We start from the raw sequence: 26,164 nt of genomic DNA, 5'->3' as shown, positions 1-26,164 counted from the left end.
ATGACCAACCAGATTTTGTTTACATCTTATCCTAAAGGGTCAAAGGTCAAAACCTGTCCCCACATCCCTTCCGCATGGTCCCATCTCTCTCTTAAATAAAACGCTTACACAATATTCCACCACTTTATCACGAAAATGCCTAAAGTGTACACATTTAAGAGGAGATGATCTTGTAATTGACATTACCAACCAAACTTTCTTTACATATTTTTCCAGGGTCAAAGGTCAAAATCTCCCCCCACATCCTTTCCGCACAGTCCTTAAATGCTTACACAATATTCCCTACCAAATTATCACGACTTGTATCTCTCTCCATTCCTCCCAACCCAGTAGAAAACTCTATTAAAAAATCTTCTCCCACATAAAACCCCAGCGACAAGAACAAAACGGATAAGTAATATTATTAAGAGGACAAGATTTAGATAATAATTTCCATTTACGCATCCCATCCCATCCCATCTCCTCAAAACTCTCCCTTCCTTCCTTCCTCTCCGAAAACACCCGGATTTTCTATCCAGCACCGACGCGACGACAACCCGACCAAATAAAAAAGAAGAAAACTAACCCGAGATTAAATCCGACTGGATATAATACATATAAATTGCTAGCTACCCGGGTAACAGGATTCCTCCCGGGTTAGGATAGAAAAATGGAGAACACATCCCATGCGTGCATCCCATAATTTGGGGCATGATTTGTCCGCTCATCGAAATCGTGAATGACTCGCACAGTACGAGTGATGATTGGTCTGCTAAGGCTATGGGAAAAACGCCCCTTGGTCGACAAGTCACCTCCTCCTGGTAACAATGCTGCTGCTGCCTGCCTGAAAACCTAACCCGGGTGGCAAATGTACATACATTCACCGTATCATCTCCACCACTTAGGAGGAGAGGCCCTCTACATGTCATCTTCAGATCTTGATGCCCTTTGGATATGTTGGAGTACCCTATGAGTCTACTAAAACCCTCAAGTGGTTTGATGCCATGGCCCAATTTGCGCCCGCCACACCCACTCAAAGGGATGAAAAACACAAAAATTACGAACTTCAAAAAATCCACCAAAAATTCAATTTTGTTCGGACTTTCATAAAATTTACACTTTTGTGATCCCAGATACTTGTGTGATCATATCCAATAGCAATCTCAACTTTTTTGAAATTTTCAAAAGTTTTGGACATTCCACTGCTCATGAATTATTCGAAAATTTTCAAAATTTCAAAAAAGTTGAGATTGCTACTGGATATGATCACACAAGTATCTGGGATGACAAAAATGTAAATTTTATGAAAATCCGAACAAAATTGAATTTTTGGTGACAGTTGAAGTACACGAAAACAGGGCTTTTTTCGTGTTTTTTACACCTTTGAGTGGGTGTGGCGGGCGCAAATGGGGCCATGGCATCAAACTACTTCAGGGTTTTAGTAGACTCATAGGGTACTCCAACATATCCAAAGGGCATCAAGATCTGAAGATGACATGTAGAGGGTCTCTCCTCCTTAGTGGATTGGATTGGATTGGATTCTTAACTCGACACACGCTTTGCTTTGTTAAATCCTGTTTGTTCACAGCTCATTTCATTTCATTTCCAGTTAGGCAACCAACCCAAGTGGTAAGAGGCGATGATAGATAAGTCACTTACTTATATAGTTGGTGGTGGTAACTAAAAGTACTTCACGGAAGGACGCCACCTTAGGTTGGGTCATTGTGCAAGTGCTCGTCCAAAGTTAAGGGTCTAAAGGCAAGGCTCTCTCTGAATAACTGGATCGTCTCAAGTTTACCCAGTCTAAGTGAAACTTATCAGTAGGGATTATCAGGAATCGATAAGTCTCAACTTTACCCATAACTGACAGAAATAATCATCGTTATCATCAGTATTACACACAAATTTCCGTGTTGTCAAAAACTGTGAATTAAGATTAACTTGAAAAGTGAAAAGTGACATCCTTAATAATTTAGCAAATAAATATGCAGCCCCAACAAATTCGCGACCAGGTTGAAGCGGGTGGTCCCACCGCGGCGGAAATTAATACAATGTGCGCCTCCGGTTTGTTACGGATTCAAGACATTCTTCGCCCCGCGACGACAAATAACGGCGCAAATAACGCCACGCCATTCATCAATCATCACAATAATCCCATGTTAAATGGGGTCCACCACCCCCACCATTTGGCCAACCTGCATTCTCATCACCTCCAACAACACCACCATTTCGCCCACCATCCGCAACACCAATTGACCTCTCACCTCGCCCCCTTTGGTGGAGGGTCACTGGTGGGGATGAAAAACTCGCCAATTTCCCCACCCATCGGACCCGACCAAAGTCCTCCGGCTACCCCGCCGATGCACTCGCCAGATTCGTACAAGGCTTCAAAGGGCAGCAGTTTAAGGGATGAGAAGGGATCTCCGGACAGTGGGAAAGGTGAGTTGATCGTTTTTTTTTTCATGAATTTATTCAAATTTCCATTAGTTTTTCCATGAAAAATTTTGATCGTTTTTTTCATGATTTTTTGAAATGAAAATCCATATTTTGATCAGCTTTTCCATGAAAAATGTTGGCCGTTTTTTTCATATGAATTTATTTATGAATCTACTCCACATTTTAGTTAGCTTTTTCCATGAAAAATATCTAAGTATTTACTTACGAATCCACTCCTCCACGTTTCAATTAGCGTGTCATAATAATTTGCATAATCAGTGCTACACACCTGTCATAATAATTGCGATAATAAATTCCACCTCTCGTACCCGGTGACCTTTTCGCTCCTCCACTATTTTCATACAGACATCACTTTCTTCTCCAGAAATTGACCCCGATAAGTGCCAAAGCTTGTATGATTTTTGTCATGTCGTCGTCATCCTCGTCGTCGTCGTCACGTCGGGGCACATGCCCAAACAAAGTATGTATTTTGTCTCATCTTGTCTAGAGAAATTGCACTCAAGCCAAAAGCTAAGGGTCCTCTCGCCCTTGTTTTGTCTATCTCTGCATCAAGACAATGCGATGCCATTGATACGTAGCTCCCAACCAAAAGTCCAACTCCAACATCCTTTTAAAGTCAAACCTATCCAAAAATCTTTTCATCTTTTGTTCCCTTTTGGTCAGTTTTTGTAGAGTCAAAAGACTCCTTTATTCCCCAAGTAAAGTGGTCACCTCTCTTCTCTCAAGTCACAAATAACAAACGTATTTATCGTATTTATTTATGACCACCCACGCTAAAATTGACCAACCAGCGTTAAATTAATGCCTTCTTTTCCCTTTGTTTCGAAATATAAAGTTTAAACCAAGCTAAAATCTGTTTATTTATTGCTCTTCATTCATTCCGGAATGAATGGGAAGACTATTTCGACATGAAAATCATCAAATTGTGGAGAGATGGAGAGACACATATTACTTAAATTAAGGCTGGTTTCACCTCTGTCATGTCATGAGATTACTCACTTTTATGCCGCTTTTAGGCCGCATAATAACAAATAATCCGACCAAAAGCTGACTCCAAAGTTAGTAACACGACTTTGTTTTCATGAATCGTGTGGCTGTGGCCGTGTGGGTGACCATAAGTTCCCATCTCCCGTGGCGACTTTGATTACCGGGAAGAGACCGATGTGTGTGTGTATATTTTCATTATTTCGGGATTTCCAGCCGTATTAGTGGCCGTGTTGGTTTTGCGGTTGGGTTATTTAGTTAGCGTGATGCTTAATTGCTGCAACGTAGTCCAATACTAATCTGAGTCTCGTTTAATTGGATAGATTTTCCAGAAAGTAAAGTAACAACTTTATTTCTAAATCATGACTTCTATTTCAGATTGTTTGGACAAGTCGGGATCTCGCGATGCGGACGGGATTCGCCGCTATCGGACCGCCTTCACCCGAGAACAGTTGAACCGACTGGAGAAAGAATTCTTTAAAGAAAACTACGTCTCGAGACCGAGAAGATGCGAGTTAGCGGCGCAACTTAACCTGCCAGAGTCCACTATCAAGGTATGTAGAATTATGCAAATTTTTGCGAATATTTCCCCCCTCGCAAATTCCTTCTTTCTTACTATCAAGGCACATAATTAATTTTTTTGCAAAATTTTTGCAAATATTTCCCCTCCTTGCAAATTCTTCCTTCATTTCATCTCATCTCATCATAACGGTTTTCATTTACGACATGATTACTCACTAATCATGACCCGACCGACGCCCAAACTTTGTACCCATGATCTCCCTCCCAGTAAAATCTTCTCTCTCTGAGAAAATCATCAAAACTTTTAGCACGCTGTGTGATGTGATCATGTACTTCGTTTCCTTCTGAATGCAATATTCATAAAATGAGACGAGATGAAGAAAATGTTGTACTTTAGTTTTCATATCGTGTAAAGTAAAGTAAAGTCCGAGATTAAAACATGTGCACCTTCTTCTCCTTTCCATCCACATTTTAACACAAGGCTACTAATTGCCTCGTCATAATGGGAGATCATTGCCTGGCTAAGAACAAGGTCATTATTATTAATACGGCTTCAAACATTTCAGTGGAAAACTTTAAGCAGATTCATCCAAATCCATCCATCCACCCAAAATTTGGAGTCAGATTAGATTAGAAAGTTCCAAATTCGCTTAAAATCATGATATCCAAATCCAAATCTATAACGAGATTATTTCTTATTTTCAAGGTTTTAACTAACTCCATCCACTCTTCTTCCATAATTTCATAATTTATTGCCTTTTCAACTCTGTCGATTTCGGGATGAAATGTCAATTACTTACTTACTTCTTGGCTAATGGAGTAAATAGCGTGGCGTGGCGTGGCGGAATGAAATCATGACATGGAAGAGGTCATAATATCAATCATAAAGTGTTCCTAATGGTGTTAAAAGGTGGTCGTAAAAGGGAATGGAATAAAATAAAATAACACAAAATCCCATCTTTAAGATGGAATAATCTTCTCACTTACTTCTCCAAATTTTCTGTAAGTGGTGGATCAGAACTTTCTTGTTAAATGTGTTCACATTTATGTAACAAGAAAAAGCAAGGAGGCTCGAAAAGCTTGATTATTTTATACTACGCACTGGTACTACACACCCTTTTCCAACTTTGAGAGTATCATCGCTCGATAATTGAGCTGCTAAAATCTCGGTGGAATTCAAGGGGCGAAAAAACACGTTAAAATTTAATTAGCAACTTTTCCAGCTCGAGAATCGAGAACCTCGTGAGACTTCACGTTCTTCGCCTTTTTCCCCCTCATAATCTCACTCGTAGAAGGTTTCCTCGCCTCGTTTTTTTCTAATCCAACCCGGTCCGTCCGAAAGATGAGATCATGTCGGTTGATGATGTGTCCTCGGAGAGAAAAAGGGGTCAAAAGTGAGGAAATGATTTCTTGATTAAATATTAATCTCAACTTTTCCTCGGTGTCGGCCCCGCTTTTTGCTTGCCATTCTCCCCGAAAAAAAGAAGAAAGTGTTGATTAGATTTTTTTTCATTCTAAAAAAAATTCACTTTTTAAATTAATTTTTCCAGGTTTGGTTTCAAAATCGTCGCATGAAGGATAAACGTCAAAGGATGGCGTTGGCCTGGCCCTACGCGGATCCCGCGCTGGCAGCGTACATTCTCCATGCCGCGGCTGCCTCCGCGTCAGCCGCGAATTACGGCCCATACGGACCCGCCGCGGCCGCTTCGGCGGCAATGTATCAAGCCGCCGCGTATTACCCGCATCATGCCGCGATGGGGGGTCGAAATCCTTTCCCGGGAAGTGGAGGTCAACCCGGAGGTCAAGGTCAAGTTACTGGCGGTACCCCACTCCGAGGCGGGTATCCCCCCCAACAAGGTCCCTACCCGGGGCAGATGAGAACCCCGAATTTCTACCCGGGGCGATCTGACCTCCTCCGAAACGGATCCATGGACGATTTAACCACCACGACGACAACCCCGTCCACAATTCCGGTCCCGATGTCGTCCACCTCCCCGACGACGTCGTCCTCCTCGTCATCCTCGAATCACGGGGGCGAAAGGAACTGTCACAGTCACATTTCGGTCGATGGTGGGTTAGAAAGTCCCCGATTTTCACCCGGTCCTCATCACCACCATCACCACCACCACCATAATCACAGTCTTAACAGCAGTAGTGGGGGCAGCAGTGGGGGGGCGACGAAGAGTCCGTCGCCCATTTCGCCACCCATCGGTTCCGCCGGGGCGACGACGGCGTCAGCGTCAACCACGACGACACCAACGTTATTCCAACCGTACAAGGAGACCACGAAGGCGTAGTTCGTAAAAAAGGATTTGTTACATGGTAAAAGTGATCTCTTCTGTATTTTGCTCTCTCTGATGTGAGGAAGAAAGTGGTGTGTATTTGCATAATAATCTCGCCTCGCCCCCAGGACAAGCTGGTCATCATTACATAGATAAGTACTTATATTGTCGATTATAATAATTGTGTATGTACAATTTTTACTTCGGAGTGTGCCAAACATGTTAGTAAAATGGTTGCAATATTAGCCATATTTTTTGTAATAAGTAAGTATTTAATTAATTAATTAGTTAATTAATAGAAATATGTACTAGTATTTATCCTTAATTTCTCTGCCGTAGATAATCAAGCTGCCAAATCGCCTCATTTCCTCATTTTACGAACAAAAATTTTATACGTGTTGTTTTTTTATTTACAAAATTTTCAAAAAAATATAATATTTTTTATTTAAATGATACATTAAGTTTACTGCTGGTAGCTAAATTATAATATTATGCGTCATATCTTATGATCGAATTTCATGTAATACTACAAAAAACTACAATCTCATTCTTCTTATTACGTGTGTGTGTCTCTAGTATTATTAAAAAATAGGATAAAAGTACGCTCTCTTCTCTTCTCTCTCATAATAAAAACTTCCCGTCGTAATAATACAGACAGAAATGAGAAGTTTTTTAGTCCCTAGTTTATAATAGCGTAAAACGTGGAATGGATTGGATTTCCTAGTGTGTAGAGTATGTTATGTTATGTTATCCTTAAAGTTATACTTACATTATGACAAATAAAATAATAAAATGCGCCATAAAAATTCACATTTCTCGGAAAAATATCTAATTTTGCATCTCATTTTAGTTTTATTGGGCTCTCCTTCCAACCTCATAAATCCGTCTACATACTTATTCTACCATTACACACATATGTTTTTCTCTCGTAATAATAATAATAATCCGAAAGCCAGGCGCTTTTTCCGGTTCCGTTCCTTGTTCTTATCTGGCTTCTTCTTTGCGACGGAGGCATGAAATGATGGCAAAATCATCATTTTCTCATTAGCAAGAAAGAGCTACCGGATTGTGTGACGGGGAGAGTTGTGCGATGGGCAGGGGGTGAAGGTGGAATTTTTTTTTTTGGGGGGGGGGCATAAATTGGATCGGGATTAATTATGTATAATATTATTAGGGGGATTATTAATTTAAATATGGGGCAAATAGGGCATGCCATAAATAAATTAATGTGGGTTAAATTAGTCGGGGGCGAACAGTAGAAATAGGAAATTGTAACCGAAACATGGGAAATTTTAATTTTAAATGGCTTTAACGTTCAAAATTGTGTCAAATTGAGAGGAAAATTGCCAAAAATTTATATTCTGAAACATATTTATGATCCTAGAAATTAACATGAAGGGAATATTTACACTAAAACTACAGGCTCACAACGGTGAATCTATTTATTTTAATTTCTGTAACAAGAATTATAAAATTAACTTATGGCGTTGAAATTGAATAAATTTATGATTTTGAGAAACATTGAAAAGTTAAATTTTAAAATAGATTTTAGCTGCTTAACATTCAAATTGAGAGGAAAATTACCAAAGATTTATAAATTTGAAAAATATCTATAATTCTGGAAATTTATATGAGCAGAATATTTGCACTGAAACTTGAGGAAAGAGACGCGTACCTGTTTAGCTCAATTTCTACAACGTAAAGAATTATAAAATTAATTTAAGATCAAACTGGATAAATTTATGATTTTCAGAAACATTCCAAAATGGATTTTATAGCTGCTTCATGTTCAAAATTGTATCAAATTAAGGGGAAGATTACAAAAAAATTATGAATGTCAAAAAATGTCAAAAATATTGATTTGCAAGTTAATAGAACAATATTTGTACTCAAACACTAATTTATTTGATTAAATTAATTCATCTAAGAAGAAGTATTATCTAGTTTCATTTCTATAATATAAAGAATTACAAAATTAACTTATGACGTCAAAATTGGACAAATTTATGATTTTCATTAACCCCTCTTTTCCATTAAAAATAAAATTATGACAGAATTTTTGCTCACAAATGTCCTCGACATGTGGCCCAGAACAACTCTACCCACCCGAACATAAGATAATTAATAAGTGTATTATTAACGTAATAAACAGGGAGCGCAGTATATGAGCAATTAAGCAATTAGTGAGTAATAATTTCGACGCTGATTTCAATCCCAGATTCAAATTTATCTACAAACTAGACCAATTCTGACCAAATGTATGTGTATTTCTTTCTTTCTCCACTACTGACTACAGTTTTCGCTTCCCTTAAATCTACTTGGATGGTGGAAATGCACGTATAAAATACGATAACGTCTCTCTGTCTGCAAGGATCAAGGTAAATTGTACAATTTGGTAGGAAACACGTCGTAAAAAAGTTGCATTACATGAAATAAGTGGATTCATAGGCATAAATACGTAGATACAAAGCATGAAAAGTTTTTTTTTTCTAGCATGAAAATTGAAATAAATAAAATTCTAAATTTCATACGTTCAACGCCGTTATGAAGAAAACACAAATATTTTGTAAGTTGTTTATTAAAATTAGGTCGCTCTATCCGTATTTCCTACATACAATTCAATACCCGATCATAATCATACATCCCATCAAAAAGTTTCTCCCACTACACATTTCCACAAAATAACATAATTTGTGAAGTCGCGTTTCGCTTTTTTTCATAAAAATTTCGAAAATCGCAAAAAAAATTTTTGAAACTTATTCATCCTCATCTTCACCAAATAAAATCTCCCCCTACTTTTTACTTCTCTTACTAAAACCGATCCCCCGAGGATTCCAGAGCAGAATATGACGTCGCTTTTCCATTCTTTTTTTCATAAAAATTTCACAACTTACAAAAAAAATCGAAATTAACTCATCCTAATCCTTCCCCCTTAAAAAAATAAAATCCCTCCCCGCTTTTTTCATCCTTTTAAACCATTTCGTAGGTGAATCCAGAATACCAGAGCAGAATGGTAATTGGTCTTCTTCATATATCTATCTCTCCGTATCTCATAGTCTCAAAAGTAATGGATTGTTTGCCTCCTCTCCAAACTGACGCGTCATATTTCACTCTTTTTCGCTAAAATAATACCGCCATTTGCCTGCCTCCGCTGCTGTTTCGCCCCCATTATTATTTCCGAGCATCCAGCCACCCAGCTATTCACGACAGGATTAATAAACTCTCAGTCAGTTTCTCATCATTCTCCACTTTTCCGGGGGGTGGGTAAAATATCGCCTAATTTATTTATCTGGGAGGAAGGCTGGGAAGATGAGAAGATGATGCCCACAATTTCCATTCGACTTGACTTCATGCCCTCATCAATCTCGCCATGATTGAGTGATAAGTCTGCAACATGATGCTCCATTATTCCCCCAGAAGAAGAAGAAGAGAAAGTTGGTGGACTTTCACTGCGTATCGTATCGTATCGACTTTCTCGGCAAATGGGGCAGGAAATATTTGCATATTTCGTTCGTACATACATCTCATTTCAGTCAGAGATAAAGTTTTCTAATCAAATCGTGAAAATAATGGGACAACTTTCGTATCTACGATTGTGCGGACGACGATTTAGGAGTTGGCGTCTCCGGTCACTTTGCATAATCCCTTTTCCATAACGGTTATATTGCAGAATTTTTATCCCATAATAGTCACATGGTATAAACAACCACTTTCCATAATATATTTTCTCATAAATTTTAAAAAAGACATTTTTTCTGATTAATGAGAACTAAAATCGTGTAGATAGATAATACGAAATTGTTCGAAAATATTGCAGCATATCAAGTTGATATTATTAACTGTAGTATAAATTTCAACAATATTCATCAACCTGATACCCAACTTGTAATTTTTGAACCTCCAATTTTCAATGTATTTGATCAGCCTTCAAAATTTCGACACAATTCCACATACTTAGATGAGACCTATTACAAATGGTGTTCATTCGAAAATGCCAAGTCTCTACAGAATTATTCGTACAAAGGAGTGGAATTTTCAAAACTTGTGTAACTATTCCATACAATTATCAGACGTCGTACTCAATCCAACGTAGGTGTAATGGAAGAACCCAGACATTTGACTGAATCACTTGATTATCAAATATTTTATCGGGTGAAGCTGTGTAAAGAGAAAAGATGAGGAGATGAACGCGTGGTATGCAAAGCAGCAGTATGCAAAATGACCTTGTATGCAAAGTGACTATTTAGGTTAAATGCGTTAGGGGATAATTTTGTATGCAAAATGCGTTATGCAAAGTGACACCAGACCGGAGTTGGACGTATCATTCGACCATCTCAGAAGAAATGGATGTTTGTAAGCTTCGTAAAGTTAGATATGTTTCTGTAAATTTTGAAAAAATACGAAGGAATATTTCGTCATAAATTTGCAAAAAAACGTTGTAAAATTGTGTTACAAAAATTACACGGTTTATTTACTATAAATATTGCAGTTTTATTTCATAACATTGGTTATTAATTTAAATTTATTTGTTAACTACTTATACTAATTATTAATTTAAAATTAATTTTGCAATTAAAATAATTTTAAATAATTTTAATTAATGAACAGTAATTTTAAAATTTTAAAAATTTTAATTAATTTTAATTTTCTAAAAAATAAACCTTTTCTTCTCTCTCTTGCTCTGTTTCCACAGAAAGTTCGCAAACTTTATCAACAAATCCAAATTCCAAATTCATCCAAAATTCCGATACAAAATTCAAAATTCCAACCTTCCCATGTAGATGCATCCCTTAAAATTTCCCCTTATTCAAGGACACACCCACCCAAACACACAAAATGAGGCAACGACGCTATTATGATAACAAACAACAATTATCTCCAGCAGCAGCAGCAACAGGGTTATCCAAATACTAATCAGAGCTATCCCCCATCCTTCACCGCGGTCCGGATTCAGGACGACCCCCCACAAAATAGCGTTTACACCCTTACCGACCCTTCCCAATCGGAGACAAACTATCGCTTCAAAGGGGAACGAGAACTTGCCGACCTTTCAGAAACGTATGGAAATCGGAGCACTCGAAAAACTCGAGTTCAAGTCGAAAAATCGAGCAAATATAATATTCGCCCTAATTCCGCGCCACCCGTTCTGCGCCCGATTTCGCCCAGTAAATACTTTTCCAAAGAACCGACTTATCAGGACGAGGTTATCAACGACACTGGCTGCTGTGCTAGTCCGTGTTGTTGCGTGAAATCGTTCCACACCGCGGTCAAGGTCATAATTTGGGTCGAGCTGGTGAGAAATATGGTTAATTTTGCTCAATTTTTTTGGAAAAAATTGATCACTATTCCAGATAAGGAGTGGACTAACGATGATCTTCGGCATGTTGTGCGTCACGCTTCCGGTCAATTTAGTGAAAGTCTTCTCGCTGACGGAAATCTTGGATGAGGAAGATGTCCAAAGCGCGGAGAACAAAGAGACAAAGAAACGTAGGACTCGGTTTATAATAATTTCAAATTTTTTGCATTATTTTTGCAAGAGTCTTCCATTTCTGGGAGGAGTTTGACCTAATTGTTTGGACGATTTTGGGCCAATTTTCCAAATTTGAGCAATATTTCGACATTTCTACAACTCTTTTTTACACATTTTCTGTCTATGCCTTATCTTTAACCCCGGTTTACAATATTTGCGAATTCTTGACAAAATATTTTCCAAGAATTTATTATTTTCGGCAAGAATTTGGCTTAATTTCCCCCAATTTTCTACCAATTTTCCGAATATTACCAATACTTCGACATTTTCGCCACAATTTTACACCTTATCTTCCCCCTGATTTAACCTTATCTCTCCCAACCCCGCAGTGATCTCCTCCATCGGCTACATCAACTTCGCCTACGGCCTTGTCACCATCCCCTTAACCCTGCTCCTCCTTATCGGCTCTAAAAAGAAGAACATCGCCCTCTGCGCCACATGGTCCTGGGCCAAAATAGTTTTCATCCTCGTTCTCATCACCGGCTTTGGCGTCACAATTTTACTCCCCCCGCTCGAATCCGATCTCGACGCTTCGTACTCGGTCACCTCAACCTCCGCAGTTTTCACCCTCATCGCCATGTGCGCCATCACGTTCGACATTTATTTCATCTACGTGGTCAGCATTTACATCACCGTGTTAAAACTGGTCGACCGGAAGTACGACCTGCTCGCCAAGAGGATTCGTGACCTCAGCATTTCCGTCGTGAAATCGCCCTACGAAGAAGAACCCATTTACGACACGACGACAGAAGTCGTCAAAAAGAAGAAAGAGCCTAAAACGAGGTCGTTCCCCCTCCAACCTGCCACCCCGCTAACGTCCACCCTCTTCCGGGACGAACTCGTCAACGTGAACGACGACGCTCCACCAAAACCAAGGCGAAGACATAGCAGTGCAAAAGTGGAGGAGAACTATGTGCGGAGAAAGGTTGAAGGACCGGCCAACTTTGTGGCGCTGTTTGACCGGCAAGAAATGAAGAATGAGGCTCTGAATAAAAATCTTCCCCCGGTGGAACAATCCTCGACACTTTTCGGGAGTGAAAAAGAAGTCCCGAAAAAGAAGAAACGGGCGAGTAAAGATGTTCCAGTGACGGCGTCTGAATTCAGGCAGGAATTGACTCCCGTGACGAAAACGACACCTGTCGCACAGGCCCCGGCGACGAACGAGAATAAAACCGTCGCCCAAACACCGCCGCCACGTCCACATGTCGACAAGGCTGCTGTCGCCACGTCCAAACCCGTTCAGCCACCGGCATCCTCCTCCAAACCTGAGACGACTCCGACTCCCCCGCCCCCCAAAAAGGTTGAGAAACCTCCCCCTGAAAAAAGTACCAGTGAAAATAAACGCCCCGACGACAAATCTCAACCCCACAAGTCCGAAACGTCCACCAAACCGGACTCGAAGCACAAAGACGTCTCGAAAGAAGAAAGCTCCACCAAGACGAGTAAACGGCGCCATTCCACCTCCTCGTCGACAAGTAGTGACGACGACGACAAGAAAAAGAAGGGCAAACACAAGGACGACAAGAAAAGTTCCAATCGCCGCAAAAGTCGGCACAGCGTCGTCGACAAACATAGAAAAAGTACGCATAAAGTTAAAAACAAGAAAAGTCACGACCACGACAAAGGAGGGAAGAAAAAACGCGGAAAAAAGGATTCCGACGATGATCAATCGCCACCGTCACGTCGCAAAAGCAAAAGTAACAGAAAGAGTAAATCCAGATAGAAGAGTCAAGTTTTTTTTAGAAAAATTTCTGAAAATCGGTACCCTTTTTTAGTAATTTTCAATAAAGGATTCCGATTGTATTGAACGCTTTTCTAATAATTTTTCTTAATAATGCGTTCCCCTGTTTCGTTTGAGAATAAAAGAAAGAAAAAAAGCCGAAAAAATTGACAGACTTGATCCAATTATGTTCCGTATTTTTAAACAGCGACATTATTGTGACTTTTCACTCATAAAAAAGTCGTCCTTTTTCGCCTTAATATTTTCACACAGATGAAAAACTTGACGGACAGCGGGACACGGTAAAAAGGGATCGATTTAGGAAAAGAGTCGCCTTCTCTTTGCCCGTGTCAATCATCAAAAAATTAAATTTTTTAATGTGGCTACTAAATATATAAAAGTATTGTAGATACAATTCTGCATATTTAGTTAACGTGGGTGGTTTGGTTTCGTGTAGATAAACGGTTAAAAAAAGCCGACAAGTTGGCCAAACAAGGGGACATTATGGCTGCACCTGCTCTTGATTTTTACCCGACAAGGAAAACTATATAGTTAATGATTCTTTAAAAAGGAAGGTTTAGTTTAACGAGAAGAGTCAAATGCATACATAAATTTCGGATAAAATTGGAAATAAATGAGAATTTTTCTTCAAATTATGAGTCCCCTCTTTCATGAAATTGGTAAAATCGGTTTTTAGAGGCAAGCTGAGATTTTTGAGACTTTGTAACCTTATAAAATTTACACTGTTCGAATCTATTTATGACGATTACTAAGAGTACATCTGTTATTAAATGTTCTTAACAAATATATTAAAAATAACTCTAATGGCGTCCGCCTCGTCCAATTTTTTAAAAAAATTCTACACATTTTGCATTGCATTTCATTTGGAGATAAATTTCGGGTAAAATTATAAACACGAATTTATGTACCCCCTTTGAAATTTGAAATTTGGAAATCGTTTTCTAGGACGATCAAAATGAAATCTGTAATTAAATTTTGTTCGAAAATAAATATTCAGAAAAATTCTCTCACGGCGTCTGCCTCATTCAAGAATTTATTACTTCTACAAATTTGTCATTATGTTTCATTCCATGATAAATTTTACCATTTAATTGCTGCGATTTTAGCAAATTTTATAACTGTGTAACTTTATAAAATTTACACAGTTTGAAACTTACAACGACGTAATACAGGTCCACCTGAAATCTATTATAAAGTTTTCTTAATATTAAAAATATTCTCTCGCGGCTTCTGCCACATCCAAAACTACAATTTGTCATTGTATTTCATTTCACGATAAATTACGAATAAAAGTACAAATATAAATTCCCCCTAAAATTACGAGTCCCCTCTTTCCTTGACATACATATATGAAATTGGTTTTTAGAGGCAAGTTGAGATTTTGGCAACATTTCGAAACTTTGTAACCTTGCAAAATTTACACAGTTTGAAATGTTTAACGATTACTTGAAAGCTTTGAAAAAAACTTCCAAAAATTTCCAAATCTTTTATTAAATTTTGTTAATAAATATTATAAATAATTCTCTTATGGGGTCTGCCTTATCCACAACTTTATTAACTCTACGAATTTTCCATTTCGTGATAAATTTCGGCTTCCTTGACATATATGAAAGTAGTAAAATAGTTTTCTGAGGAGGCAGACTGAGATTAAAATTTCGAAAATTTGAAACGTCATACATGGTTTGAAATCCTATAAATCCTATAATTCCTATAAATCTACTATTAAATTTTTCAACTAATATTAAAAGTAATTTTGTCACGGCGTCTGCCTATTCAAAACATTTGTAATCCTACAAATTTGTCATTATGTTTCATTTCGCGATAAATTTTACCACTTCAAGATTTTAACAAAATTTCGAAACTTTATAATATTTATGCAATGCTTGAACTTTACAACGATTAAATAATCAAGAGAAACAAATCTGTTATAAATTTATTTTATTACAATAAATTATTCTCTCGTGGAGTTGGCCTCATCCAAAAACTTCTTAATTCTGCATTGCAATTCATTTCGCGATAAATTTTTCCATTTTACTGCTGAAAATTTCGTAAAATTTCGAAACGTTGTAGTCTCACAAAATTTACATGGTTTAAAATTTATAACTATTACATTTCGAAATTTAAATCTATTACTAAATTTTCTTCATAAATATTAATACCAATTCTTTCACGGAGTCTACCTCATCCAAAAATTTATTAATCCCACATTTCATTTCGTGAAGAATGTCTCCATTTTATAAATTTTTCCATTTTACTGCTGAAATTTTCGTAAAATTTTGAAACTTTGTAACCTCATAAAATTTACAGTCTAAATTCAAATTGAATTTTAGTTATAATATTTCAAATAATTCTCTCACGGCGTCTGCCTCATCCAAATTTTTTAATTCTACAAATTTGTCATTGCATTTTGTAAATTTTACCATTTCTTTTATTTATTCCGAGAGAGAAATGAGAGAGAAATGTTCACAATTTTAATTAGATTGGAATAAATTATTCCAATCTAATTAAAATTGTGAACATTTCTCTCTCCAACAAAATAACCCTTTCCTTTAAAAAAAAGAAACAAGTTAGTCTCGCATGAAACCGATACTTTGAAATCTTACACGAGTAAAGTGTCAAAAAGACACGGCGGAAGAATTCGATACTCAAAGTGTAAACCGGCGGAGGCTACAAAAATATGTACTAAAAGTACCTCCAACTCCGAAACCCTTCCCCTTCCCTTCGAAAGATTTAGTGTGCAAGGCAGGCATGCACATAAAAATGTGCAGTTGACTTATTTTACTAGGGGCCCTGCGTAAGTGATGTTGGGATTTTGACATTTTTGTGACATAACAAGGGACAGAATTTTGATGTGTATCTCGCATTTTTTTGTAGTCGTGTCTCATTTTGGGCTAGATTTCGAAAATAGGAATAATTTTTTAAAATAAAAATTGAGAACTTGATGTTTTTTGTAATTAGTTTTATTTTGATTTTATATTTTTGGAGAATGTCCTCGTAATTAATGCCAGGGCCGTTTATGCCATGTCGGGAATTACTTAGTTTTCATACTACTTCCAATTTAAATACTTCCATTACAAAGTGTAAAATGTAAACGGCTGTAATATTTTTTTTTTAGAAATTCATCATTAAATTTAGAAAAACTCAGATTCTTAAAACCCATTTGTGCTGTGTTTGTTTTGATATTTTCAACTTAATCGTAAAGTTTGATACATTTACAAATAAATACTATAATTAGTTAATGACTAAACAACAGTAAATTAAATTTTAAACTGATTCCTATTTTCAAATGTTCGTCTAAACTAATAAAAAAAATCACGATTTATTCCACGATCCTCATCCAAATTCAGCCCTTATCCCGTCCAAACTTCCATCCTCCTGCAGGGCTCCCCACTTTTCGGTATTTCCTTCCTCAAACTAAAGAATGTTGACATTTTAAGTGCTCCCAGACTTATGTTCATACATATTTCGTCGTTTTTCGTATTTAGTCAATTTTCTTTTTTTCCTTCTCACTTTCCTTTCAACGTTCATTTTAGATATATTTATAGTCATAATAATAATGCAGCCGATGAGGAGGAGAGTTTGTTGAGCATGAATTTTATGTCCCTTCTTCTTCGGGTAAATACACAATCAAGTGCTCAAAGGATTCCTTCCCTAAAAAAACTTATGACATACTAATAGCTTCCTAAACCTGCTACAAAAACGTGCTATAAATACCAAATTGTTTGGATAAAGGTTTACTTGCGTATGGACAGGGACGACAAGTAGTAATAATTTTGTAAGTAGCACTTTTTCACCGGAATTACATCCCACATTAAGATAAGAAAGAGACGGATACTTATAAAGATAAGCGGACCGGGGATACGAGAAAAGTTATGAAATTATGTGATGACCAGAGCTTCGTATATGGGTAGCAGGCAAATTATAAAAGAAATTTCAACCGAAATTTTTTTTCAAAATTCGGTTTCGTGTAGAGATCGACGAAATCATGAATGAATAAATAAAAGTTGTAGTTTATGTATATTTCCATTCGTTGTTTTAAAGAAATTTGTAATTTTTTAGAGAACGTGAAAGTTTAATGCCAGATTTCCATAATATTGGAAATATTTAAGGGTTGTGTAAATTTTAGATTTATTGGTGGACTCGTCTAATTAAGCAATTAATTAAAATCTTATCATTGCAGTTGTTACGAAATTGCAGTTATGATGAGCGAAATTATGACATCAATATACCCCCTTTGCAATATTAAGATTTGAATTGCTTAACCTGTCAACCTGTAACATGAAACCTGTAGTTGCACATTACGCTTAAATATTTATATTTTTCCGTAACGTCATCAAACTCAACAAAATGTTTTAAAAATCTTCAAAAAAATTATATTTTTTATTTCACTCAGAAAATCCCATAAAAAATCCCAAAATTTTAACACACCCTGTCTCCCATCCTTCACCTTTACCCATTCTTATTTAACATCTCATCGTCCTGATTGTCGGTGTATGTGCCATGCACTTCATACATATAAAAAGCGTGAAAAGCCATTTATTCCCTTAATAAATAAGTACATAAATGTACACCAGAATTAATACCAACACCACCCCGTCTCGTGGCGTGGCCTAAGTGAGATAGCACAATCAATTAAAAAGCTAAAACACTCTCCCCGGAAATCTCAACTCAACCCAGCTGCGATCATGTCGAAATTATGGGCTTTTAGACAAACTCTGTGAAACGAAAGGAACCAAATTTGTGGACAAAATTTCATTAAAAGTTCCAGCCTCTCTCTTGGAAGAAGAAGGAGAAGCAACAACGTGTGAAATATTCTAATTGTTCGTATCTGAGAACAGAACACCATGTAATTGCCCATCAACGGCGGAATCATTGCTGGAAATGGTGTAATAAACTGTCTTAATGGAGCCGGGCCAACCTTTTATTGAGCATTTGGTTTGCTTTCCATCCGTAACACGAATAAGTGACGGGCTGACTTGGGTACAGATGCTGGGTAATTGTTGTATGTACAATGTATGTATACGGACATATTTCAGGGGGTCAATTAGGTGTATGTATGTCCCAATACTTAATTAATACTGGGGCAGATAAGCCTAATCAATTTGGAATGGGGCCATAATGTAAGTAATTAAATCGTGGTGGTGGTGGCTCTTTTTATTAGCAAAGTGGTTAATGGAGCTATTAATTAATTACCTAAATGCCAAAGTGGGTAGGTATGAATCTCATGTAGGGTTGGAGTTCGTCATGAAATTGTACGAAATGTTGTAGTAAAAATAGATGAGATTTTGTGTACAGGATTTTTTTGATGCGGGTGTCGTTTCGGAAATTTGGTGATATTCTCGAGCACATTTACCTACATGTTTAAATTTAATTTCATATTTTACTATAATTTCGTACCGGCGTCTGACTCAAACAAAATTTAATAATAAAGGAAATAATTTTTTTTTCAGAATTTTAACCCTTGAAATCGGGTTGGATTTTTAAACAAATTTTTTAAATGTGACTGTAGTTTGGGATAACCAGCGAAATTTTTGAACACGATAGGTTGACCTATATTTAATTTTAATGTCATACATATTTTACAATAATTGCATCACGACGTCGGACTCAAACATATTTAATCTAGTAGTAGTAAAGGGAATAGTTGTTTCTCAGAATTTTATCCCTTGACTTCGGGTTGGATTTCACTTTTATCATTTGTACTACAGGTTATAGAATATGAAAAACGAAAGAGATTTTTCGATGCGGGTGTCGTTTCGGAAATCTGTTGAGGTTTTTGAACATATATTTGTCCTACTTGGATAATTTAATACCTGCATATTTAAATACTATGCCATATTTTACAATAATTTCGTCACGACGTCCGGCTTGCAAAAATGTGTTTAATTAGTTTAATAGTTTTTTCCCCGAATTTTATAAATTTTACATGATTTTTTTGCGAAAATTAGGTACATATTTTACCCGTTTTCTGGAATCACAATTCATGCAGGATAAATTTGAAACGACGAAAGGAGCCTAAACCATTCTGTACACGCGGATAATTGTTTCTATCTGTAATTAGTTAATCATGAGTCCATCGCACTATACCAAATAGCAATGTACGATTAATTTTTTCGCAAATTATTTAGTACTCATGTTCCCATCATGACGCCACAATTGTGGCCTGCATCACAATTTACCGTTCTCCATTGTTTTCGGTATTTATTCAGATTTATGTTTTATTTATCTGATTAATCTACCATTTGGATCCAGTTTCATTTCTGGTTTGATAACGATAGGATAACATGGACTCGAAACTTTTCATATTTTTGGGGCTGCTTCTCCTTCAGGTTCGAAACATTCAATTTAAGGACTTGGTTCAGAATCCCCCGTTGTAACACTCACTTTTATGCAACTTTGCTCCAACTTTGCATAGGATGGGTTGCATGCAAAATTTTCGACTCTGGTTCATTAACTGAAAAAAACTATTCGAGAAATAGATAAAATACAGTTGTTGGCCCTAAACCTCACCCGTTTCGTGTAATTCAAATTTTTTACATGCAACCCATCTTGCGCAAACCTGTGACAAAGTTGCATAAAAGTGACCTAGTGTTACCACGGGGGATCCTGAACCAAGTCCTTAATTGTAATCTAATTAATTAATTAATTTTAATTTTAATTAAATCCACATTTTAGGGAGTCGCCTCTCAAGATGAATACGAGTACGAAGAAGGTCCCGATGACGAGGACGAGTCCGCAGCGGAAGTCAATGTTCCCGTCACGACGCTAAAACCAAAGAAAAAAATCGACCACCTGAAAAACATGACGTTTTCGCAAGAATTCCAAAATCTGGCGTCGGAAGTGGACGGTAAATGATTGCAAATTGCATAAAATTCCATAAATTTTTTGCAAAATTTTGTCCCCAAAATTTTTCACCCTTTTGCAAAGATTAGTTTAGGTACTAATTTACAAAGGTTACACGGAAATATTCTGTGTTGAGAATTTTCATAATTTAGAACTGCACAGGTTCCACATCAAAATTTGTACTTGTTCAAAATTAGCAAATATTAATAATTAAGAAGATGCCTCTTGCTGATGCTTGCTGATGCCAATTACTTTTTTTACCATGTTCGATAGTGTGAAAGAATAAGTTAATTAAATTTTTATTTTTTTAAATTAAAAAAAAAATTCTAAAATAATAATAATACTTCCCAATTTTCCCCTTTCGTACCAGAAGCTGCCAAAAACCCTAACAAAACTGTTAGCGTTGTCACCACTTCGAAAAACGGTACGACCAAGGTGACCTTTACGACGCGGCGACCCCGTCCACGTCCCACCACCGAATTAAATCGTGGCCAAGAGATTGGCTCCTCGGTAAACGGGATTCTCTCCTCCGTGACAAATCTCGACATTCCGGGCATCGTGGATAACGCTCTCAGCATTCGGAACAATGAACCCGTCAGAGAATTCGTGACGGGACTTATGACGGCTATATTTTGCTCCCCGTTTTTAAATAATTTCTCCACGTGTGGCGGAAGGTAAGGAAAAAATGGTTAAGGTGGAATAATGCTGGCATAGATTTTAAGTCTCACTCTACCTCTTAGGAAAAGGGGTAGAGTGAGACTTAAAATTTATATATGCCAATGTCTTTAGGTGCAAATTTCTAAAATGGCAAGTTTGGTGGATAAGTTTTTGAGTTGCGCTTGCGACTAGTGATCTCAACGGTTCTCGGTTCTCATAGAACCGAACCGGAACCGATGGCTCGGTTCGGTTCCGGTTTATACGGAGAACCGAACCGAACCGAAACTTTTATTACCGGTTCGGTTCCGGTTCCAAGTCTTAGAGAACCGAACCGAACCGGCCGGTTCGGGTTGAACCGAACTACATACATAAATACATTAGCGAAGTTGATCATATTTCCGAAAAAGTTTTACGAATTTCCCGAAATACACCTAGTTTCGAAAATGAAATTTTGACGTGGCCGTACCTCCAAAGTTCCCAAAATGAAATTTTGACATGGCCACACCCCCCAAGTTACCCAAAACGAAATTTTGACCTGGTTACAGTTACATCCACAATGTTTGCAAAACCAAATTTGGACTTGATGACACCTCCAAAGTTTCCAAAATGAAATTTTCACCCCCAAAGTTTCCTAAACGAAATTTTTACCCCCAAAAGTTTCCGAAATGAAATTTTGACGTGACTGCACCCCAAACTTTCCAAAATGAAATTTTGACTTGGTTACACCCCCCATGTTTCCAAAATGAAATCTTTACTTGGTCACACCCCAAAGTTTCAAAAATGAAATTTTGACTTGGTTACACCCCCAATGTTTCCAAAATGAAATTTTTACTTGGTCACACCCCAAATGTTTCAAAAATGGAATTTTGACTTGGTTACACCCCCTATGTTTCCAAAATGAAATTTTTACTTGGTCACACCCCAAAGTTTCCAAAATGGAATTTTGACTTGGTTGCACCCCAAACTTGGAATTGTTTTCTAACTTCAATAATACATACATAAGTGGTTTTGCTGTTGACATGTGTTAGAATTTGCTTGTTTAAATACAGATAAGTTATTGGCTTGTATGTGAAATTTCATCAGAAACACGTGAATTAGCATTGTTTGTTGTTTATTGCATATTAATAACACTACCGGTTTGACCCGAACCGCCGGTTCGGTCACGGTTTGGTCCGGTTCCGGTTCGGTTCCAGCTAAAAAAAGTTCGGTTCTGTTTCGGTTCTTCAATTCTGGTTCTCGGTTCCAAACCGGTTCTTCCAAGAACCGAACCGAACCGCACCGTTGAGACCACTACTTGCGACATATCTGACAAAATATATTTCGTTTCATAATTTCTCAAAAAACTTGTAACGGCGTTCAAGTCCGGTGATGGAAATTATTTTTAATAGATTTTTAATCTCACCCTATTATTCCAATTCAATATCTTTAAATGCAAATTTCTAAATGGCAAGTTTAATAAAGAATCTAAAAACTTAGGTCTTATTTAATTTCTCAGAAAACTTGTAATGGCGTCTAAATTCAGGGATGGAATTTATTTTTATTTAAAATTTGTTACAAAAAGATTTGTGCATGATGGGAATATTTAAAATTAGTCATGAAATTGTAATTCAGGAGTCGAAATTGATTCCAGCTTTATATCAAAATTTTTTAAACTGCTATGGAAAGTCTGAAATATCTTGCAAAATTACATCGCTTTCACTTTTCTAAAAAAAAAACTTGTACTGGCGTTCAAGTTCGGTAACGTAAATTATTTACATTAAAATTGCAAGAGTTTTTAGATAAATTCAACTATTCATACTTTAATTTATAATAAAGATAATATTTGGCTGACAAAACTGACGATTTGACAAAAACGGCTAATTCATTTGCCATTTTTCACAATAAATTTCCTCAAAAATAAATTCTCTTATTTTTTCGAATCAATTGTCTTGCATTGCCAAAAATTAACTTCACATTAAAGTATCAAAAGTTGAATTTATCTGAAAACTCACGAAATTTATGGCACTTTAGAAATTTGTATTTGAAGACATTGAGTAGGGGCTGAGTGAGATTGAAAATCTATGACACATCAAATCTTTTTCCGTATTTCACCTTAATTACTAATTACATTTTCAGTTTTTTTGAAAAATTTGCATTTTTTCACAGATTGGGCACGAATAACAATAGTAATCGAAGACGCACCAAACCAAAACCTGCCCCTGTTCAAGAAACGCCGGCAGAAGTGGTACCAGCACCCGCCGTGGCTTCAGCGGCTCGATAAGCGTCAAATTATTTATTTACAATTTGGCCTAAAAATATCTATTTAACAAAATTATAACAAAGGAACAACTGACCTTAATTGTGTAATTAACTGATTGCACGATGCATTAAAACGTATAAAGACTTCCAACTTTGTCAAATAAAAAAAATTCTTATAATCTTTAGACAACTTTTTGCAAAATTATTTTCCGACTGCTTGACATTTAAGCACGTAATTGTCAATTTATTTACATTTATTTGGTCTAAAAATATTCATTGAAAATATAAATTAAGCCCGGAGAAACTAATCATCTAAATACTGTTAAAAAAAAATTTTGCATAATGCGTAAACACGCATGCAGACTTCCAACTTTGTCAAAATTATCACTTACGATACGGATACGGAATGAATCTACATATGGTTTACGTATAACAACTGTATCAAAAATAATTTCCGACGTGAAGAAACACATTTAATTTCTTGTCAAATACTTCAAGGGTTGTAAACTGTGTAAGTAAAGACAACTTTTTGCAAAATTATTTTCCGACTTCTAGATATTTAACCGTATAATTGTCAATTTATTGACGTCTATTTGATCTAAATATATTTATTGAAAAACATACATTCAACCTAAAGATCTAACAATCCTGCACGACATATACAAATGCATACGGACTTCCAACTTTGTCAAATTCTTAAACAATTCACTCTAAGGTTTGTATACTGTGTAAATAAATAAATACAACTTTTTGCAAAATTATTTTCAGATTGCTACATATTTAAGGGCATAATTGTCAATTTATTTACGTCTTTTGGCCTAAGAATTTATTGAAAACAAATTAATACCTCAAGAACTCCACACCGGATGAACTAATTAATTAACCGGTCTTGTACGATACGCAAAAATGCGTACAGACTTCCAACTTTGTCAAATAATAACACAATTCACTCCGAAGTTTGTAAACTGGGCAAATAAATGAATACAACTTTTTTTTAGCTTATTTTTACACTGCTGAACATTTACCTAAGCAAAATTGTCAATTTATTATGTCTATTTGGTCTAAAATTATTTACTGAAAAAATGAATTCAACCTAAATTGTGATCTAAATAATGTTACGATCTTGCTCGATAAATTAAAATCCATACAGACTTTCAACTTTGACAAATACTACCACAATTCACTCCAAGGTTTGTAAACTGTGTAAATAAATACAACTTTGACCTAAAGTATTTCCAGACTGAAAAATACAAAACAAAGAGACGCCCTTGATCAGAATAAGTTTCACAAGCACCCCCGTTAATTTAATTATCAATTAAATCCTCCATTAAAAAATCCCCTTTAAACAAACCTGCAAAAATCCAAAAATTTTCTCCCGTGCCAAAAAACATGAGATAACTCCTCATTTTCATAAGTACATGTACTTAGCCAACCCTAATTCTGATATCATCTGCATACTCAACTCATCATTATTTTTGCACATGTTACCCATCCATTTACATACATACTTATGCAAATACATGGTTGTTGATGTTGGCAAAAAGTCAGGACGCGATAACGATAATTGGGTGCGAAATCATTAAGTCGTCGCTTTTTAGATGTAGATTTGTTTTGCAAAATCCGTAAATAAATCGGATCCAATAGACACATTTTCGAGGATTTGGAGGCTGTCTGGTCTGGTGCCACCCTGTAAACGGTCTCACTTAGCGGAGGACTTATGAGCCCATTAGAGCCCTAAAAAGTTGGTATTTTTCTCATAATAACTTTTTATCTGTGCTCAATACCGAAATGAATGATTCGCCTGAAACGTATGTACAAATACACATTTCCATGCAGGCAGACTTTTCATCCTCATCCGTTCATGAATTATGGGCTCAATTATCATCAGAGTTTAAGGAAGTGGAAGGAAAAAGAAGAAGGAGACGAAAGTATGTACACTTTCCATTTGAGACTTGCAGACAGTCGTCGTCACTTTCTTTACACAAATTCTACCCTAGACTTGTCTCCACTCTAAATAAGTTTGGGATAAAATTGGGGGTTTTCATTTGGGATGTAGTACGTAAACTTGTAGAAATTGGTGTAGTTTTGCAGATTTTTAAGGATCCGAAGGAATTGTGCCATAATTTTGATTTTTAAATGGGTTAAACTAGCCCAAATCTAATTTAGATTAGATTTAGTCCAATTCATTAGATCCAGTTTAGTCCGGACAGACGAAACAGTAATGTGACGAAATTTGACAAAATTTTTGGAAGTTAAAAAAAAATTCGAAAAACATATCGACACCCACAATATTGGATCTTTTGACATTTTTCGCGTTAGAAATGTATCCAAAAACTCACTTCTGACGTCGAGACAAAACAGTAACGCACAAAACTTACTTTACTTTATTCCAAACAACCGAGGTGGTATTATTTAATTTTTTCAATCGTTTAAGCTACCCCAGCCAGACCCAATGTTTATAATGTTATGACGAAATACCTTCTTGGCTGAGGATGAACTTCTTCGACCTGTTTGAATTTATGGATATGAAATTTCTTGAAAAAGCGTTTCCGACTTTCTTAGCTTACAACTGAGCTCTCTCACCCGTGTTTTTTGCTCCACAACAATTACTCTACTAAATAAATTTAAATTCTGCACATTGAAATTCTTTAGAAACAATTAATTTCCCCATCCTGGTGAAAAAAAGTCTAATAAGGAAATTTTCGTACCAAAATTTCCCTAAAAATTCTACCCCCACATTATTTACGGTGCATAATATACCCACATATTTAACAAACTACACTCATTTACTTGTCTTCCGGTCAAGTTTCGCCTCGGTAAAAAGGGTTTGATGATGCATTTCATTCACAATTTTTCTAGCCCTTCTTCCTCCTCCTTATCTGGTCCAAAGGGGAGACTGAGACTCTGGATGGCAGAGTAAAAGTCTATGTA

The 26,164-nt window shown here is 36.5% G+C and overlaps 2 protein-coding genes across 3 annotated transcripts; both read left to right on the top strand.

Annotated features, from left to right (window-relative positions):
• Nucleotides 1-1,600: 1,600 nt before the first annotated feature.
• LOC110848328 (homeobox protein vab-7) lies at nucleotides 1,601-7,034 on the top strand. Its single transcript, XM_022095516.2, has 3 exons — nucleotides 1,601-2,418; nucleotides 3,799-3,974; nucleotides 5,493-7,034. Exons 1-3 carry the CDS (start codon nucleotides 1,965-1,967, stop codon nucleotides 6,237-6,239), a joined length of 1,377 nt encoding a protein of 458 aa, XP_021951208.1. The 5' UTR covers nucleotides 1,601-1,964; the 3' UTR covers nucleotides 6,240-7,034.
• A 12,708-nt stretch (nucleotides 7,035-19,742) lies between these two features.
• On the top strand, nucleotides 19,743-23,420 carry LOC110849232. Of its 2 annotated transcripts, none has more exons than XM_035851552.1 (4): nucleotides 19,743-19,824; nucleotides 20,171-20,342; nucleotides 20,712-21,012; nucleotides 23,141-23,420. In XM_035851552.1, exons 1-4 carry the CDS (start codon nucleotides 19,780-19,782, stop codon nucleotides 23,253-23,255), a joined length of 633 nt encoding a protein of 210 aa, XP_035707445.1. In that variant the 5' UTR covers nucleotides 19,743-19,779; the 3' UTR covers nucleotides 23,256-23,420. The 2 variants fall into 2 exon arrangements, with proteins under 2 accessions (XP_035707445.1, XP_021952308.1); XM_022096616.2 differs by having other exon boundaries at nucleotides 20,709-21,012.
• The last annotated feature ends 2,744 nt before the right edge of the window (nucleotides 23,421-26,164 follow it).

This window comes from Folsomia candida, unplaced genomic scaffold (assembly GCF_002217175.1).
Source record: "Folsomia candida strain VU population unplaced genomic scaffold, ASM221717v1 Fcan01_Sc004, whole genome shotgun sequence".
NCBI classification, from domain to species: Eukaryota; Metazoa; Arthropoda; class Collembola; order Entomobryomorpha; family Isotomidae; genus Folsomia; species Folsomia candida.
The sequence above is the reverse complement of the archived record's forward strand: the minus strand, read 5'-3'. Positions and strand labels throughout refer to the sequence as shown.